At 42.8% G+C, this 16821-nt stretch overlaps 1 protein-coding gene and 1 long non-coding RNA gene across 5 annotated transcripts in view; one reads left to right on the top strand and one right to left on the bottom strand.

The window, feature by feature from the left end:
• The window catches only part of LOC144603731 (uncharacterized), a 120969-nt gene that overhangs the window by 56188 nt on the left and 47960 nt on the right, over nt 1–16821 (top strand). The gene's annotated exons all lie outside the window — the stretch shown is intronic.
• cped1 (cadherin-like and PC-esterase domain containing 1) overlaps nt 1–16821 on the bottom strand; it is a 219716-nt gene that overhangs the window by 993 nt on the left and 201902 nt on the right. For 2 of the 4 annotated variants that reach the window (XM_078417409.1, XM_078417408.1), the window contains one exon: nt 1303–1449. The exons of 1 other annotated variant lie outside the window; for it this stretch is intronic. In XM_078417409.1, the coding sequence (XP_078273535.1) occupies nt 1303–1449 (147 nt within the window). Of the gene's footprint in view, nt 1–1302; nt 1450–8519; nt 8586–16821 lie in introns of those variants that run through there. One more of the 4 variants, XM_078417411.1, reaches the window with a different exon arrangement.

The raw sequence follows: 16821 nt of genomic DNA on the forward strand, positions 1-16821 counted from the left end.
GAAGAAGGGTCTCGACCCGAAACATCACCCATTCCTTCTCTCCTGAGATGCTGCCTGACCTGCTGAGTTACTCCAGCATTTTGTGAAATAAATACCTTCGATTTGTACCAGCATCTGCAGTTATTTTCTTAAACTTTGGAAGATATTATCCTTGCAGATTTGATATAATATTTGGATTTAAGTTATCTAAGCAGCTAGATTTTGCGCTCTGAATTTTAATTCTTGAAATATCTATCTGTCATCACCTTATTTTATCTGTTGTTATTGGCTTTATTGAGCCTTATCAATTAAACTGAAACATAACGATCTATCCTTTAACCCTCCCAATGTTGTATCATTGTTTGGTCAGTTTATATTACTCATTTATTAGTGGATTCATTTGTGCCTATTTTCTTTTTCCTTTTGTTGCTGATGCCTTTATAGAATGCCTTACATTCTTTTGATAATTTATTAGTTCCACAGGGAGTTCTGGGAGACCCTCTCTCACGGCTCCCCCTCTGTGATTCCTGGAGCCTGAAAAAGGGTTCCGCCCTGATCCATCACCTGTCCATGCTCTGAAGAAGGGTCCCGACCTGAAATGTCACCTACCCATGTTCTCCAGAGATGCTGCCTGACCCGCTGAGTTACTCCAGTACTTTGTGTCTGCTATTATGTCTTGTTTGCTGACAGCTCTTTTATTAACCTCTTCCCTCAGGTGCTTGTTTCTTCTTAATTTCCACAAACAGGCAGGTTAGAGTACAGCGGTAAAGCAAAAGTGTATATTATTGTGGTGAAGCCGATGCACTGGTATCTATGCAGAGGTGGAACTGTTACATTTACAACGCTTTATAAAGTTCCTCATGAGACGATTGTGGATTGTATAAATGCTGGTAGGCTGATGTCCTTTGATGTACAGACTGATTCTATTGGCACGGACTCACTACTCCTGTGGAACCTCCGTTATGATATGTGGAGTAGCGCGTCTATGGGAAAGCTATCTCATATCTAAAGCTGATATAAGATTGGCATGGAATTGGAAAAATTCCAAAAACGATTCTGGGAAGAGATGATCCACCAAGACTAATTAATTTACAGGTGTCATTGGTGAGATCGTGTTCTGAGATTTGTTGGAAGCATACAATTGCTTTATCATAACATAATATTCTGTGGGAATTCCACAATGTCTTGAATGCTCAAAAGCATTTGATAAGCTGTAGAAGCTATATTGTATATCATAATAAGTTATAGAAAATGAATTAGATATATCTCATTGTAATATCTTGATTGCAAAAAAAATAGTAGAAACATTTTTAAAATAGTTACCTCATGAAAATGACATGCACACTTTCCCTGAAGAAATTCTTTATAACGTCCCATAGTGATACTAAATGTATCAACTACATCAAAACCATAGTTCTTTGCCTTGGAGAGTATTTCCGTATTTTCTTTCCACAGGTTTTGTACTTCTTCCTAAAATAACAAAAAAAATCAAACACATGAAAATACTAGCAAACATCTTGAGTCTTTGGCATATTAATTAAAATTAGGAATTGGAAGTGATTACGTGTTTCACCTTAGTCTTAAATTTTGGGATTAATTTGGATAAGTCTATTTTAGTGATCTATTTAGACAATATTTTAAATTATCCTTAATCCTCAAAGTGTTTACACACCGTTGAAACTATCGTTACTGGGAATCCCTGGATGCTTTAAAATGATGGCAGTAATTCACCTTCTTGTAATGCATACAGTACGAATTCTATAGATAGACACAACGTGCTGGAGTAACTCAGCGCGACAGGCAGCATCTCTGGAGAGAAGGAATGGGTGACGTTTCGGATCGAGACCCTTCTTCAGACTCTATGAATTCTATGATCTACTGACCAAAGAATCCAAAGAAAACTACAGTAGTATTGAAACAATTGTACAGGTACATTGTAGGTTGATTATCTTTATTTTTTTCTTATTATATAGCAAAATTTCATGAGTTCTACTCCTGAAAATCAGATGCTGGTGCTCAAATTTGTAGAGTCTGGAGGCACAGTGATAATTCCAAATCCAAATTATATGATTATATGACATTGTTATCCTCACTTCTCTACCAACAATGGGAATGGTTGGGTGAGATAGATGGGGTGCACAGGATAAAATATTGTCATTGTTTGCTTAACTTTCAATGTCGGTTCTCCAAAAATAACAGGGTATTTTTCCTGAACTCCTTCACCACCCACTCCCACTACTGCACCCCATCAAAATGCTGGTCAATTCCATCTCAAAGCTTGCCTGATTTTTCATTGTCACATCTGTCGAGTTACATCAGGATGCTCACAGCACACAACCAAATTCAGCGTGAGACTTCAGTGCTAGCATTTATCTCAATACAAAAACAGGGATGTAATGCCGAGGCTCTATAAGGCACCGGTCAGAACGCATTTGGAGTATTCTGAGCAATTTTGGGCCCCATATCTGAGAAAGATTGTGCTGGCGCTGCAGCGGGTCCAGAGGAGATTAACGAGAATGATCCCAGGAATGAGTGGGTTAACCTATCATGAGCATTTGATGGCACTGGGCCTGTACTTGCTGGAGTTTACAAGGATGAGGGGGGATCTCATTGAAACTTACCGAATAGTGAAAGGCCTGGATAGAGTGGATGTGGAGAGGATATTTCCACTACCGGGAGAGTCTAGGACCAGAGGTCATAGCCTCGGAATTAAGGGACGTTCCTTTCGGAAGGAGATGAGCAGGAATTTCTTTAGTCAGAGAATGGTGAATCTGGAATTCATTGCCACTGAAGGCTGTGGAGGCCAAGTCAATGGATATTTTTTAGGCAGAGATGGATAGATTCTTGATTAATAATAATAATAATAATAATATATTCCTTTATTCGTCCCACACCAGGGAAATTTACAGTGTTACAGCAGCAAAGTGGATAGCAAGAGAGCAAGAGATCATTCATTATAAATAAAAGATACATAAATTGTCATCAGTTTTCTGTGTGTTCTTAGCTGTTATTGTTGACTCATCTGCTGGGAGCAGTGCTGGTTGTGCAGCCTCACAGCAGCGGGAAGGAAGGACCTCCTATATCTCTCCTTCATGCACTTGGGGTGAAGGAGTCTGTCACTGAAGGAGCTACTCAGTGCAGTGACAGTGTCCTGCATGGGGTGGGAGTCGTTGTCCAGCAGCGATGTTAGTTTTAGTACAAGTGTCAGGGGTTATGGGGAGAAGGTAGGAGGATGGAGTTAGGAGGGAGAGAGAGATCAGCCAAGATGGAATGGCGGAGTAGGCGTGACAGGCCAAATGGCCTAATTCTGCTACCATCACTTATGAACTTATGAATATCTTTTGGTAAACATACGCCGTGTACTGCACATTTCATGCCGATTAAAATTTAAAAAGTGCATCCATGCTCCCAACTCATCCTCAGCTTTTTAATCTTTGAATGACCTTCTGCTCTTGTTTCTTTTTTCTGTCTTAGATTGTGTGGAAAATTTGAACCATTGAAAAAGTTGTTTGACCTGCACAAGGTGGTTTTGTAGAATAAATAATATTCCATAATCTTCTGAAAGTTCTGTTAGACTCCTTTAAAACCGGTCAAGGGATACTTTGATCATGCTATATCTTAGAGCATAACAGTTCATTGCAAATACAGGGATCACTTTGCCTACGCCAATTGCTGTTAGTGTTTACTTTCCGCAAAAGGACCATTTTTCACTTTGCCGAGTCGACTGAGGTGTCTGATGCCAACATTACTTTAGACTCTGGATCTTGTTTTGTAGGACATGAGTTAAGCATGTTAAAGGGTTTAAGGTGAACACCGAGTTTTGCTCTATGAAAGGGCAATGCATTTAATTGGACCTTAAATCCATTAGTACTTCCGTTTACCACACCTGCTGCCAAATCTCCAGTTGCAACCTTGAGACTTTCAAAGGTTTGGATCACACAGTGGTTAAATATTTAATCTCCTGAAATGATACCCTGGGTCTAATTCCGTCATCCTTAAGCTTCAATGAAAGAGTATCCAATGGCTTATGAAATGACCAGGTGGCATACACAAAGCATGTGGTACATTAAGTGTACTGAGACATAGAAGCTGCACTGAAGGATTTCCTCAAGGTTGTCTCTACTTTCTTTGCTGTTGTAATTTATCTACTGTGTCAAACTTTGGGAGGTGTTACCTCCTGAAAGCATGGGGCACTCTCTATAACGACTGCGTTGAGTTTAAAACAATACTTAAATTCCACGATCTTCAATGGAATTCAAAGTTAAAAACATCCATTAATGTTTGAAATGGACATTCATTTAGATGCTTTAAAAATAGATCAGAAAATGTTAAGGAAGAAAAAGGCTGATTTAAAACTTATTTTTCTGTCTGCGATTCAGTAATGATCAATTCATCCCACAAAAAAATGTAAAGTTCTTTAATAGATGTAACTTTTCAGCTAGTGAGTGTACTGAAGAGAAGAATTTCAGAGTATTAGCTCTGATAAAAATGGGCGGGCACAGATGGTTTTGTTCTAAGTCTATGATTGCAGCAGTCATTACTAATTACCATGTAATGGAGGAGGTGAGGAGGCCCCATGAGATCACACAGAGTGGCACAATTCACAGTGGCAATCTCCACACAGGAAACAAATCATGGACTGCCTGAAGCAGGCTTTATTTAATGGGGTAGTTGTGGTGATGTATATGTATGTCTACTGCAATGTCCAATGATCCCCATGCTGGCTGTGCACGTGCCCATCTACCAAGAGTAGCATTGATCGATTGCTTTTTAGTTAATTGGCTGACTACAGACAAACAAATAAATGTGTTTACATCAAACTGCCGGCGTGACATCGGCCGCCTCAAATTTTCCACTCCCCTGACTAACTCCAACCTCTCCCCTCCTGAACGTGCAGCCCTCAACTCACTCCGCAACAACCCGGACTTAATAATTAAACCCGCTGACAAGGGAGGGGCTGTGGTAGTCTGGCGTGCTGACCTCTACCGCACCGAGGCCAGACGACAACTATCAGACACCTCTTCCTACCTATCCCTTGACCATGACCCCACCGATAAACACCAGACCTTCATCACCAGCACCATCACCGACCTCACCAACTCCGGCGAACTACCCCTCAGTGCCTCCAATCTCATAGTTCCCCAGCCCCGCACGGCCCGATTCTACCTCCTACCCAAAATCCACAAACACAATTGTCCCGGCAGACCCATTGTCTCTGCCTGCTCATGCCCCACCGAACTTATCTCTACCTACCTCGACTCCATCCTATCCCCCCTGGTCAAATCCCTCCCCACCTACGTCCAAGACACCTCACACGCTCTCCATCTCCTGGATAACTTCCGGTTCCCAGGCCCCCACTCCCTCATTTTCACCATGGATGTCCAGTCACTCTACACTTCCATCCCCCACAAGGATGGTCTCGAAGCCCTCCGTTTCTTCCTCGACCGTAGAACCAGCCAATCCCCATCGACCAACACTCTCCTCCGCCTAGCAGAGCTGGTTCTTACCCTCAACAACTTCTCCTTTGACTCCTCCCACTTCCTCCAAACCAGAGGCGTGGCTATGGGCACTCGCATGGGCCCTAGCTACGCCTGCCTCTTTGTTGGGTACGTCGAACAATCCCTGTTCCAGACGTACACTGGCCCCATCCCCGAACTCTACCTCCGCTACATCGACGACTGCATTGGTGCTACCTCTTACACCCATGCAGAACTCACTGACTTTATACACTTCACCTCCAATTTCCATCCTGCTCTTAAATATACCTGGACTATCTCTGACATCTCCCTCCCGTTTCTGGACCTCACCATCTCCATCACAGGAGAAAAACTAGTGACGGACATTTATTACAAGCCCACCGACTCGCACAGCTATCTGGACTACACTTCTTCCCACCCGGTCCCCTGCAAAAAGTCTATCCCCTACTCCCAATTCCTCCGTCTACGCCGCATCTGCGCCCGGGATGAGGTGTTTCACACTAGGGCTTCCGAGATGTCCTCGTTTTTCAGAAAACGGGGCTTCCCCTCCTCCATTATAGATGAGGCTCTCACTAGGGTCTCTTCTACATCCCGCAGCTCCGCTCTTGCTCCCCATCCCCACACTCGCAACAAGGACAGGATCCCCCTCGTTCTCACCTTCCACCCCACCAGCCAGCGGATCCAACATATTATCCACCAACATTTCCGTCACCTACAACAGGACCCCACCACTGGCCATATCTTCCCATCCCCTCCCCTCTCTGCGTTCCGCAGAGACCGTTCCCTCCGCAACTCCCTGGTCCACTCGTCCCTTCCTACCCAAACCACCCTAACCCCGGGCACTTTCCCTTGCAACCGCACGAGATGCAACACCTGTCCCTTTACCTCCCCCCTCAACTCCATCAAAGGACCCAAACATTCTTTCCAGGTGAGACAGAGGTTCACCTGCACCTCCTCCAACCTCATCTATTGCATCCGCTGCTCTAGATGTCAACTTATCTATATCGGCGAAACCAAGCGCAGGCTCGGCGATCGCTTCGCTGAACACCTGCGCTCGGTCCGCATTAACGCAACTGATCTCCCGGTGGCCCAGCACTTTAACTCCCCCTCCCATTCCCAGTCTGACCTCTCTGTCATGGGCCTCCTCCAGTGCCATGGTGAGGCCCGCCGGAAGTTGGAGGAGCAGCACCTCATATTTCGCCTGGGCAGTTTGCGGCCCGGTGGTATGAACGTCGACTTCTCCAACTTCAGATAGCTCCTCTGTCCCTCCCTTCCCCTCCTCCTTCCCAGATCTCCCTCTATCTTCCTGTCTCCACCTATATCCTTCCTTTGTCCCACCCCCGACATCAGTCTGAAGAAGGGTCTCGACCCGAAACGTCACCCATTCCTTCTCTCCCGAGATGCTGCCTGACCTGCTGAGTTACTCCAGCATTTTGTGAATAAATCGATTTGTACCAGCATCTGCAGTTATTTTCTTATAATAATGTGTTTACATCTATCTGGAAGTAATTGCATCAATATCTTTGTGAATCAAAGCCAATATCATTTAACGCCCTGGTGGTTCAGATATATCAGAGATATGGGCATTCTTACTGGACTCTGCATTGGCACAGAACTGCTGAGGACTTGAATATTAGCTGAGTGCACACACCACTATCGGATGGCATGTTCAGATATCACATAAGCACATGAACACTTGGTCTCAAACTGTCTTAATTTGCTTCAAAGTTAATTAAGTGACTCTCGGAATAAGATTCCAAAGCAGCTAGGGTAGCACTGAGCAATTTCCATGGTGCCTCTACTTCAAGTTTTCAGTTTGGGCATCATTGTATTGCCACATGATCAAAGATGATTTGAACGCAATCGTTATTATATATAAATATATATATATATATATATATATATATACACACACACACACACACACACACACACACACACACACACACACACACACACACACACACACACACACACACACAGGAGTGTAGGAATTCAGCACCTTAGCTTCCAACCTGCACGAATTAGAACTCTGAAGTACTGAGAGTGCTGCACCTTCTCTATGTAAGCAATGTGTTGTGTGTCCTTATCAGTTGTACCAGCTGCAGTTTGCATCAACTGTATGTATGTTCCTGCTACAAAGAGCAGTGGCAACACTTAGTTCTCAGGCTCAAAAGAATGAACAAATTGTCTGATTAAAGAGAACGTAACTCTTTACATCTGGCTAGATTGCAATCTGGATGTCCACACTTTATGAAGAAAGAAGATAGTTCAGTGAGTCAACGAACATCCTTTTAATTGTGTACTGAACCATCATTATGCACTTGCGGACTATTACTGTGTTGTGCATATTATATAACATCATGCAAAACCTACAAAATGTGAATATGATACGTACAATAAATATTGTTCCAGACACAGAGTACCCTCCAAATTTCATTTTACATGAACCTATAATAGGAATAATAATAAAATAATAAAGCTGAAATAAGATTAGACTTTATTGCCTTCCATCACAGTGAGGAATGTGGGGAACCTTTTATGTAGTTGGGTGTTTTGTTGCTTTTTTTAGTATGGCTGTGTGGTAAACCGAGTTTCACTGTACCTTAATTGGTACACATGCCAATAAAATACCTTTGAACCTTTTGAAAAATATATTGGTGTTAAATATAGTGTGAAGAGTTTTAAATTCTAAAAGATGAGACGTGAAAGAATGGGGCTTCAGTGAGGCAATGCGTGCTTCAGTTCTGCAAGGACTAATGTGTACGTACATATCATTCTCCTCTAGGTCGCTGCTGATTTTAATGTGACAAACAGCATAATGGTCGATTTCTTGCATCTCCTCTTCCTTCAGTACAACCAAAAATTCATCTGCTTTTCTCTGCAGAACACCGAGATCTTCCTGATCAAGTAGCATTAATAGCTACTGGCCCAAGACTAACGCAAAGTATGAAGAAGGATCCCAACTGAACTGCCGTCTGTCCATTCCTTCCACAGATACTGGTTGACTTGTTGATTTCCTCCAGCACTTTGTGTTTTGAAATGAAAACAAACTTGTACCTGTGCTCACAGTACTTGTGCATTTGACTAAATGAAAATGTTGGAAACATTGAGGAGTCCAGGCAACATCTATAAAAAGAGAAACAGTTAAGATTTCAGGTCAAGGAACCTTTGTCAGAATTTAGAAGGGTCTGACCAGAAAAGTTAATTCTGTTTCTCTTGTCACAGTTACTGCCTGACCTACTGAAGGTTTACAGCAATTTTTACTTTTCTTTTACATAAAAATAGATGTCGTTGACTGGTTGATTAGTTTGTGGTTGCAATTAATTCACATTCCAAAATTGGGCAATCAATTGTAAATTACAAAATAATATGTTTCTGTATTTTCCCTTCTTAGGTAGAATATGGACAAAGTATCTTTTTGAGCCATAACTAACAACTAAGATTATTTTAATAATATTTTCAACTTCACCCTACTGATCTCAAGGAATAAAATATAACACAGTTGCTGGAATTAAGCTTACTCCCAAGTCTTCAACAGTATTCTTTACTGCGGTCTACGAGGTGGTAATCATCTAGTTTCTAATAATAAACGGGTCAGTCTCAATAATAAGGATGTGCTGCACACAGTAAAGCTATTTACTGAGTTGTGAATTTGTGGAATTATCCGCCACAGAAGGCAGTGGAGGCCAATTCACTGGATGAATTTAAAAGAGAGTTCGATAGAGCTCTAGGGGCTAGCAGAATCAAGGGATATGGGTAGAAGGCAGGCACGGGTTACTGATTGTGGATGATCAGCCACGATCACAATGAATGGTGGTGCTAGCTCGAAGGGCCAAATGGCCTCCTCCTGCACCTATTTTCTATGTATCTATGTATTTGCAACAACACATTGAAAGCATAACAATTGCAAAACTAAATATTAAGGTTCAGCAATGTGAAGACATGGTCAACTAAGAGTGTCATTAATATCAAAAAAGTTACTATTAACATAACATTGATCGATAAAACGGCACTGACCTAAACAGTTAAGTAAATGGTAGAATTAAAGCACTTCAAGTTGAAACAGTGGGTATAACTAATGTTGAAGGTTGGAATATTAATATGGTGATTAGTTTGAAGTAAGTTGGTTTACAGTGGCAAATCAAGGCAAGCATTTTTAGTCAGTAAGTTTGATTTTGTTGATAATCATTAAAAATATAATAATTTTAATCTTGTGGTATTAAGCTTCATTGTGTTAAAATTAACAATTTGAATTTACAAAGTTAATTTATTTTCAAGGTGCATTCACAATTTTTTCCCCCCTCTTCTGCACTCTTATGCGGTGCCAGTGCATGCCTGGAATAAGGTAAATAAGTAACCCGTTCCCAAACTTATGGCAATGCTGTTCTAGAGCGTCCCAGAGGAACGTAGCAAAGAGTCTGGGGAATAACTGGCCTCTTTTGGCATTCTTCCATGGAGACATAGTTGAGATTGGATACAGTAGATGTCAGCTTTGTTTAGTTCACAGCACTCTCACACTATTTGTTTTTGAGGTTTATAGGCCCAGTGTCTGTCAAAAAGAAATGACTTGAATGCAGAACCTAGGCGAGCATTCCAGAGCTGTGGGGATATTGTCCTTTGAAATTTGCCTTAAAAGAAGGTCTTACAGCTGGATGTAAAGACAAAAAAAGGAACGTCTTCTTCATTCAAAACCGCAAGGAAATTGAGGAATGTGAGAGATTAACTATATGGATTTACCATCATTTGAAACTCAGGAGAATACTTTAGTGCAAGGCAATTATATAGTACTTGCACATCTCCATAAATCTCAAATAAGGTTGGACAAGGTTCCGTATGGTAGGCCACTCTGGAAGGTTAGATCGCATGGGATCCAAGGAGGGATAGCTGAATGAATAGCAAATTGGCTCCATGGAAGGAAGCAGAGGGTGATGGTGGAAGGTTGCTTCTCAGACTGGAGGCCTGTGAGTGGCGGTGTGCCTCAGGGTTCGGTGCTGGGCCCGTTACTGTTTGTCATCTACATCAATGATTTGGATGAGAACATACAGGGCAAGATTAGCAAGTTTGCTGATGATACAAAGTCAGTGGTTTTGCAGATAGTGAAGATGGTTGTGAAAGATTGCAGCAGGATCTGGATCGGTAGGCCTCTGGGTAGTGTTATAGAGCAGAGGGATTCAGGAGTACAGGTGCATGGTTCCTTGAAGTTCGAGTCGCAGGTAAAAGGCTTTTGACCACTTTGGCCTTCGTCAGTCAGAGTATTGAGTAGAGAAGTTAGGAGGTCACGTAGCAGTTGTATAAGAAGTTTGGGAGACCGCATTTAGAATATTGTGTTCACTTCTGGGCGCCATGTTATAGGAAAGATATTGTCAAGCTTGAAAGGGTTCAGAAAAGATTTACGAGGATGTTGCCAGGACTAGAGGGTGTGAGCTACAGGGAGAGGTTGAGTAGGCTGGGTCTCTATTCCATGGAACGCAGGAGGATGAGGGGGGATCTTATAGAGGTATACAAAATCATGAGAGGAATAGATTGGGTAGATGCACAGAGTCTTTTGCCCAGAGTACGGGAATCGAGGACCAGAGGACATAAGTTCAAGGTGAAGGGGAAAAGATTTAATAGGAATCCGAGGGATACATTTTTCACACAAAGGGTGGTGGATGTGTGGAACAAGCTGCCAGAGGAAGTAGTTGAGGCTGGAACTATCCCATCGTTTAAGAAACAATTAGACAGGTACATGGATAGGACAGGTTTGAAGGGATATGGACCAAGCACAGGCAAGTAGGACCAGTGTAGCTGGGACATTGTTGGCCGGTGTGGGTGAGTTGGGCCGAAGGGCCTATTTCCACACTGTATTACTATGACTATGACTCTATAAGAGTCAGATATAGAAAGATACTGAAAGGCCATTTCCTTGTACAGACACAGTCCAGAGGTAGCTGAGGACGCCCGACGTCCACACCTCAATGAGTTTCGGGCCAGCCATCATGTCGAGCTCTTCTTCCATCCCCTCCAACTCTGGGTCTTACTCTATGCAAAGGAATCCTTTCCCCCCCCACCCCCCTCAGTGGCAACCCCTTCTCCCATCTCCTACATTCCCCTTTCTCATGGATCCCTCCTGCCCAACCTTCTACCCTCTCTGGAACTTTTTATTTTTAACTGCCGATGGGACATCAACCATCGTGAATTCTCTACTCCCCGTAATCAGCACAATCTCCCCCCCCCCCCCACTCCACCCCCCACCCCCCTCCTCCCCCCCCACCCCCCTCCTCCCCCCCCCACCCCTCCCTCTGAACGCACAGCTCTATACTCACCTAACAACAATCCCAACATTGTTATTAAACCTGCCAGCAAGGGAGGTGCTATTGCGGGGCTGAACTCGACCGCACTGAGGACAGGTGCTAGCTCTCAGACACGTCCTCATACCGACCCCTTGACACTGACCCTGCAGATGACCACCAGGCCATCATCTCCCAGACTGTTTCCGATCTCATCACCTCTGGCATCTCCCCTCACAGCTCCAACCTTGTCTTTCCACAGCCCCGTACTGCCCGCTTCTACCTCCCCCCAACATCCAACATCCACAAACAGGGTTGCCCTGGCAAGACCCATTGTCTCTGCCTCCTCCTGCCCCACTCAACTTGTCTCCACATCCCTTGATTCCATCCTATTCTCCCCTGTCCACTCCCTTCCCACCTACGTCCGAGACACCTCATGCTCCTTTCTATTCCAATAATTTTCTCCAAGTGCCAAGACCTAATGTTGTAATCAGAACTGATAGTGACACAAAATGCTGGAGTAACTCAGCGGGTCAGACAGCATCTCTGGAAAAAAGGAATAGGTGATGTTTCGGGTCGAGACCGTTCTTCAGACTGAGAGTCAGGCCTCTGAAGAAGGGTCTTAACCTGAAAAGTCACCTATTCCTTTTCTCCAGGGATGCTGTCTGACCTGCTGAGTTACTCCAGCACTTTGTGTCTATTTTCGGTTTAAACCAGCATCTGCAGTTACTTCCTACACATCACAGCTGATATACTTGACTCATTGGAATGCCAGGGAGATGTGTTCATTCCTAGAAACTTGGCCACATCACAATTTTTGAATTAGGTGAAGCCACTTGTCAAGAAATGAGCGGTGAAAAAAACCTGTTGATTTGTCTGCATACAGTATTTTCTCACAAATTCTGTGAGAGCAAATTTTATTCCATGTCATAAATTTTTGGGTAGTGATTTGTAAATTCTCATAAGTTAAATATTGGTAACCAGAAGAGCTATAATGCAGGGGTGCCTGCATCCACATGCAGGGAAGGATGTGTATTGACAACACAGTCGTCAACTAATATTTAACTTCTTCATAAAATGCTGGAGTAACTCAGCAGGTCAGGCAGCATCTCGGGAGAGAAGGAATGGGCGACGTTTCGGGTCGAGACCCTTCTTCAGACTGAAGAAGGGTCTCGACCCGAAACGTCACCCATTCCTTCTCTCCCGAGATGCTACCTGACCTGCTGAGTTACTCCAGCATTTTGTGAATAAATACCTTCGATTTGTACCAGCATCTGCAGTTATTTTCTTATAATATTTAACTTCTGGTTTGTTTCCATGAGAGTATTATTTAGAAACAGAGCAAACAGATGGAGGTGGAGGATTTCTCAATGGAAAACTGTGAAAATATGAAGAAGTAACTGCATATCTATAAACTAAAACTGTCGTTTGTTTGTTCCTGAACAACGGCACACGACAATTTTAGGCCCACTCATCGTCGTCCCTTTGGTGCTAATGGAATAAGTTTAATTGAAATCAGTGTTATATTTTTTAAGTTATTCACATTTTAAAGTTTAAATCTATCTCCTAGGGATGAAGGGGGGAGGGAGGGGGAGGGAGGGAGGGGGAGCAGGGAGGATAAGGGGGGTTGAGGGGGATGGAGTGGTGGAGTTGATGGGAGGGGAGGGGGAGGGAGGAGAGGGTGCTGCACCAATGCAGGAGAGGTTTGGGCCCAATGGGTCCACTTGGTCTAGTTTTATTCTAAAAGGCCCTGGAAGCAGGGTGTTCTGCCACTATCAACAAATATGTTCTTAAAGTGCATCGTGTGGCTTGTTCAGTAACAGAGAAGCATATATTTCATAACTGGTGCATCTGTTCCATCCTCCAGTCATAGACTGGATTCCTTCCCGAAACCTTTTTCTCCCTTTCATTTAGCCAAAACATGAGAATTCCACAACACTGCTTAGAACTAGACACAACAAAAGCTCTCAGTCCAGACAACATCCTGGTTGTAGTCCTGAAAATGTATCCAGAGAACCAACCTTAACTTAGTTAAACTATTCCTGTACAATCCCAGCATCATCCATCTGGCAATGTGGAAATTTGCCCATATGTGTAATAGAACACAAAAAGCCATCTCAATATACTTCCAATGATCAAAATGTTGTCTACAATGCCTTCAAGCAGCAAATTACTCACGATTACCTTCTTAATAGTGCTCAGTTTGGGTTTTTCCTCAGACTATTGAACTCATGATCTGCTGGTCTCCATGTGAACAAAAGAAATGAAATGTTTCTTGAAAGTGGTTGCCATTGACTTCAAGGCTACCTATGAACGATGACATCAACAACCTCTAGTTTAGTTTAGTTTGGAGATACAGCATGGAAACAGGCCCTTCAGCCCACTGAGTCCACACTGACTATCGATCACTTGTTCACATTAATTCTATGTTATCCTACTTTCGTACCCTCACCCTGCAAACCCGTGTAAATTTACAGACGCCAATTAATCTACAAACCAAAACGTCTTTGGGATGTGGGAGGAAACCAGAACACCTGGAGGAAACCCATGCGGTCACAGGAAGAGCGTGTAAACTATACCCAGGTAGCACCTGGGGTCATGATCAATCCCGAGTCTCTGGCGCTGTGAGGCAGCAGATCTACCAGCTGTGCCACTGTGCCATCTCTAAAACAATTAGAGTGGTTTCCCTTTGATTTCCCATGGTCAGGGATACTTCATTGTCTGGAGTCGCATATAGGAATACAGTTGTGATTGTAGGAGGCCAATGATTTCAACTCCAGGATTTTGCTGTAAGTGTTCTCAGGCGATGTCTTAGAAACAAACCTATTAAGGTTGTTTTTTAAAGAAATAATTTTGGTGCCTTTTTGCCTCTACTGTTTATTCCCACATATTCATTTAATATACAATACCCATTGTATTCCCCCAGCACACTGTATATTCACTCTTCAAATCGGGCTTGTATTACAGCAGATTAAAAGAGTGGAAAACATTTTTTTATCGATCGATGTGACAGGGGCACTACTGATCAGTAAATATTTACTCCCCAATCTCAACTCTCTTGACAAGGATGCATTAAGGTGCATCAAATACTTCCTTTCTATCAGGTCAAGCGTTCAGATGATTTCACAATGTTTGATTCCAGTGAGCAAGACCCGGGCAGCATTCAGGCATGGCCTAACATGTAATGCCTCATTGAGCCAAACTAGCCCCAGGCAATAGCCATCTCCTGCAAGAGAGTCTAATCATCTACCTTTGACATTATCCTTGCCATGAACCTCAGTCTGAAGAAGGGTCTCGACCCAAAACGTCACCCGTTCCTTCTCTCCAGAGATGCTGCCTGTCCCGCTGAGGTACACCAGCATTGTGTGTCTACCTCCGGAGTAACCCAGCATATGCAGTTCCTTCCTATACACATGATGAAATACTTTGCTTGACAATGTATGTGCAACTCCTCTACACCATCAAGAACAAAGCAACTCATGTTGTTAGCACTCCATTCATCACCCCAAAACATTCCTTCCCTCCACCACTGTTGCACAGTACTGCACCATATGCCACCTATAAAACATATTGCGGTTACTCCTGCAGGCTACTTCACCAGCATCTCCTCAATGCTCATCATCTTCTCAAGAGAGTTGGGAATGGGGAGTAAACATTTACTGATCAGTAGTGCCCCGTCCCATAAATGGATTAAAACAAATCCACTCTCTTAACCTGTTGTAATACAACCCTGATTTGAGGAGTGAATATATGCTGAGGGAAAACAATGGGTAGAGCATCCATTAAATGAATAGAAGCGGAAATAAACAGTATAGTGGAAAGGCACCAAAATGATTTATTTAATGAACTACATGAATGAAGTTGTGGAATGTTTGGATTGAAACATTCAAAGATAGACACAAAATGGTGGGGTAACTCAGCAGGGAAGGCAGCATCTCTGGAGAAAATGGAGTAATGAGACTTCTTCAAACTCAACCCAAAATGTCACCTATCCATTATCTTCAAAGAGGCTGCCTGACCCACTGAATTATTTTCAGCATTTTGCGCCTATCTTTGGTATAAACCAGCATCTGCAGTTTCTTTTTATTACATTGAAATATTCAAAGCAGTTAAGAGGAAAAACTCGTCTTGCCAAATGCCTTCATGACCGCTAGTGTAGAATCACTACAGTTGGAAAGGGCTTTGATTTTGCTACCTTGGTAAAATATAGTGCAACTCTATTAAGCTGCCTGTTGTACTTAATGAATAATGCTTGCCTCTGTATTTACTTACTCAACCAAAAAGACACAGTAAACATTGGCCTTCTAATATGCCAGATGCATAATTGCATGTAGCAGAACAATGCCAAAGAAATGCCATTAACTTCTTAAAAAAAAAACTTTGTTTTAAGTCAAGCAATCTAATGTATCCTGTGTTAATGGAAATTCTTGAATAGAAAAATCTATTATAGGCTAAGAAATATAATTTACTTTGTGACCTAAATTAAATTGCCTAATGTTTTATACAAAGATACTCTTTGTCACTGAAACACTTAAAACTACACCTTACCAATGAAATATGAAACAGTGAAGCTCAAGGAGGACAGCAGATAAACTAATTTACTGTTCCTTTTGATCAGTGAGTGTATCATTTTTTCTATTGAACCCACAAACTAATTGATCAATGAAATAAAAAATTAAAAATGCTGCCGATCTGAATGGAAAATGATGATCGAAATGTGTAAAGCACCACAAAGCTATCAGAGAAAGTGCTTGCAAAATGACATTTGTTTCAAATGGTCTCTTACATGGCCTCGTTGATCACTGTGCCCGACAAAACTCAGATAGGTTTACTGGTTAGGAGGTAGACACAAAATGCTGGAGTAACTCAGCAGGTCAGGCAGCATCTCAGGAGAGAAGGGATGGGTGACTGTTTCGGGTTGAGACCCTTCTTCAGACTGATGTCAGGGAAGGGGACGGGACAAATATAGGATGTAGTAGGAGGCAGGAAGACAGTAGGAGAACTGGGAAGGGGGAGGTGAAAGAGAGGGACAGAGGAACTATCTGAAGTTAGAGAAATCAATGTTCATACCGCTGGGGTGTAAACTGCCCAAG

This window comes from Rhinoraja longicauda, chromosome 20 (genome assembly GCF_053455715.1).
Source record: "Rhinoraja longicauda isolate Sanriku21f chromosome 20, sRhiLon1.1, whole genome shotgun sequence".
Lineage (NCBI taxonomy): Eukaryota > Metazoa > Chordata > Chondrichthyes > Rajiformes > Arhynchobatidae > Rhinoraja > Rhinoraja longicauda.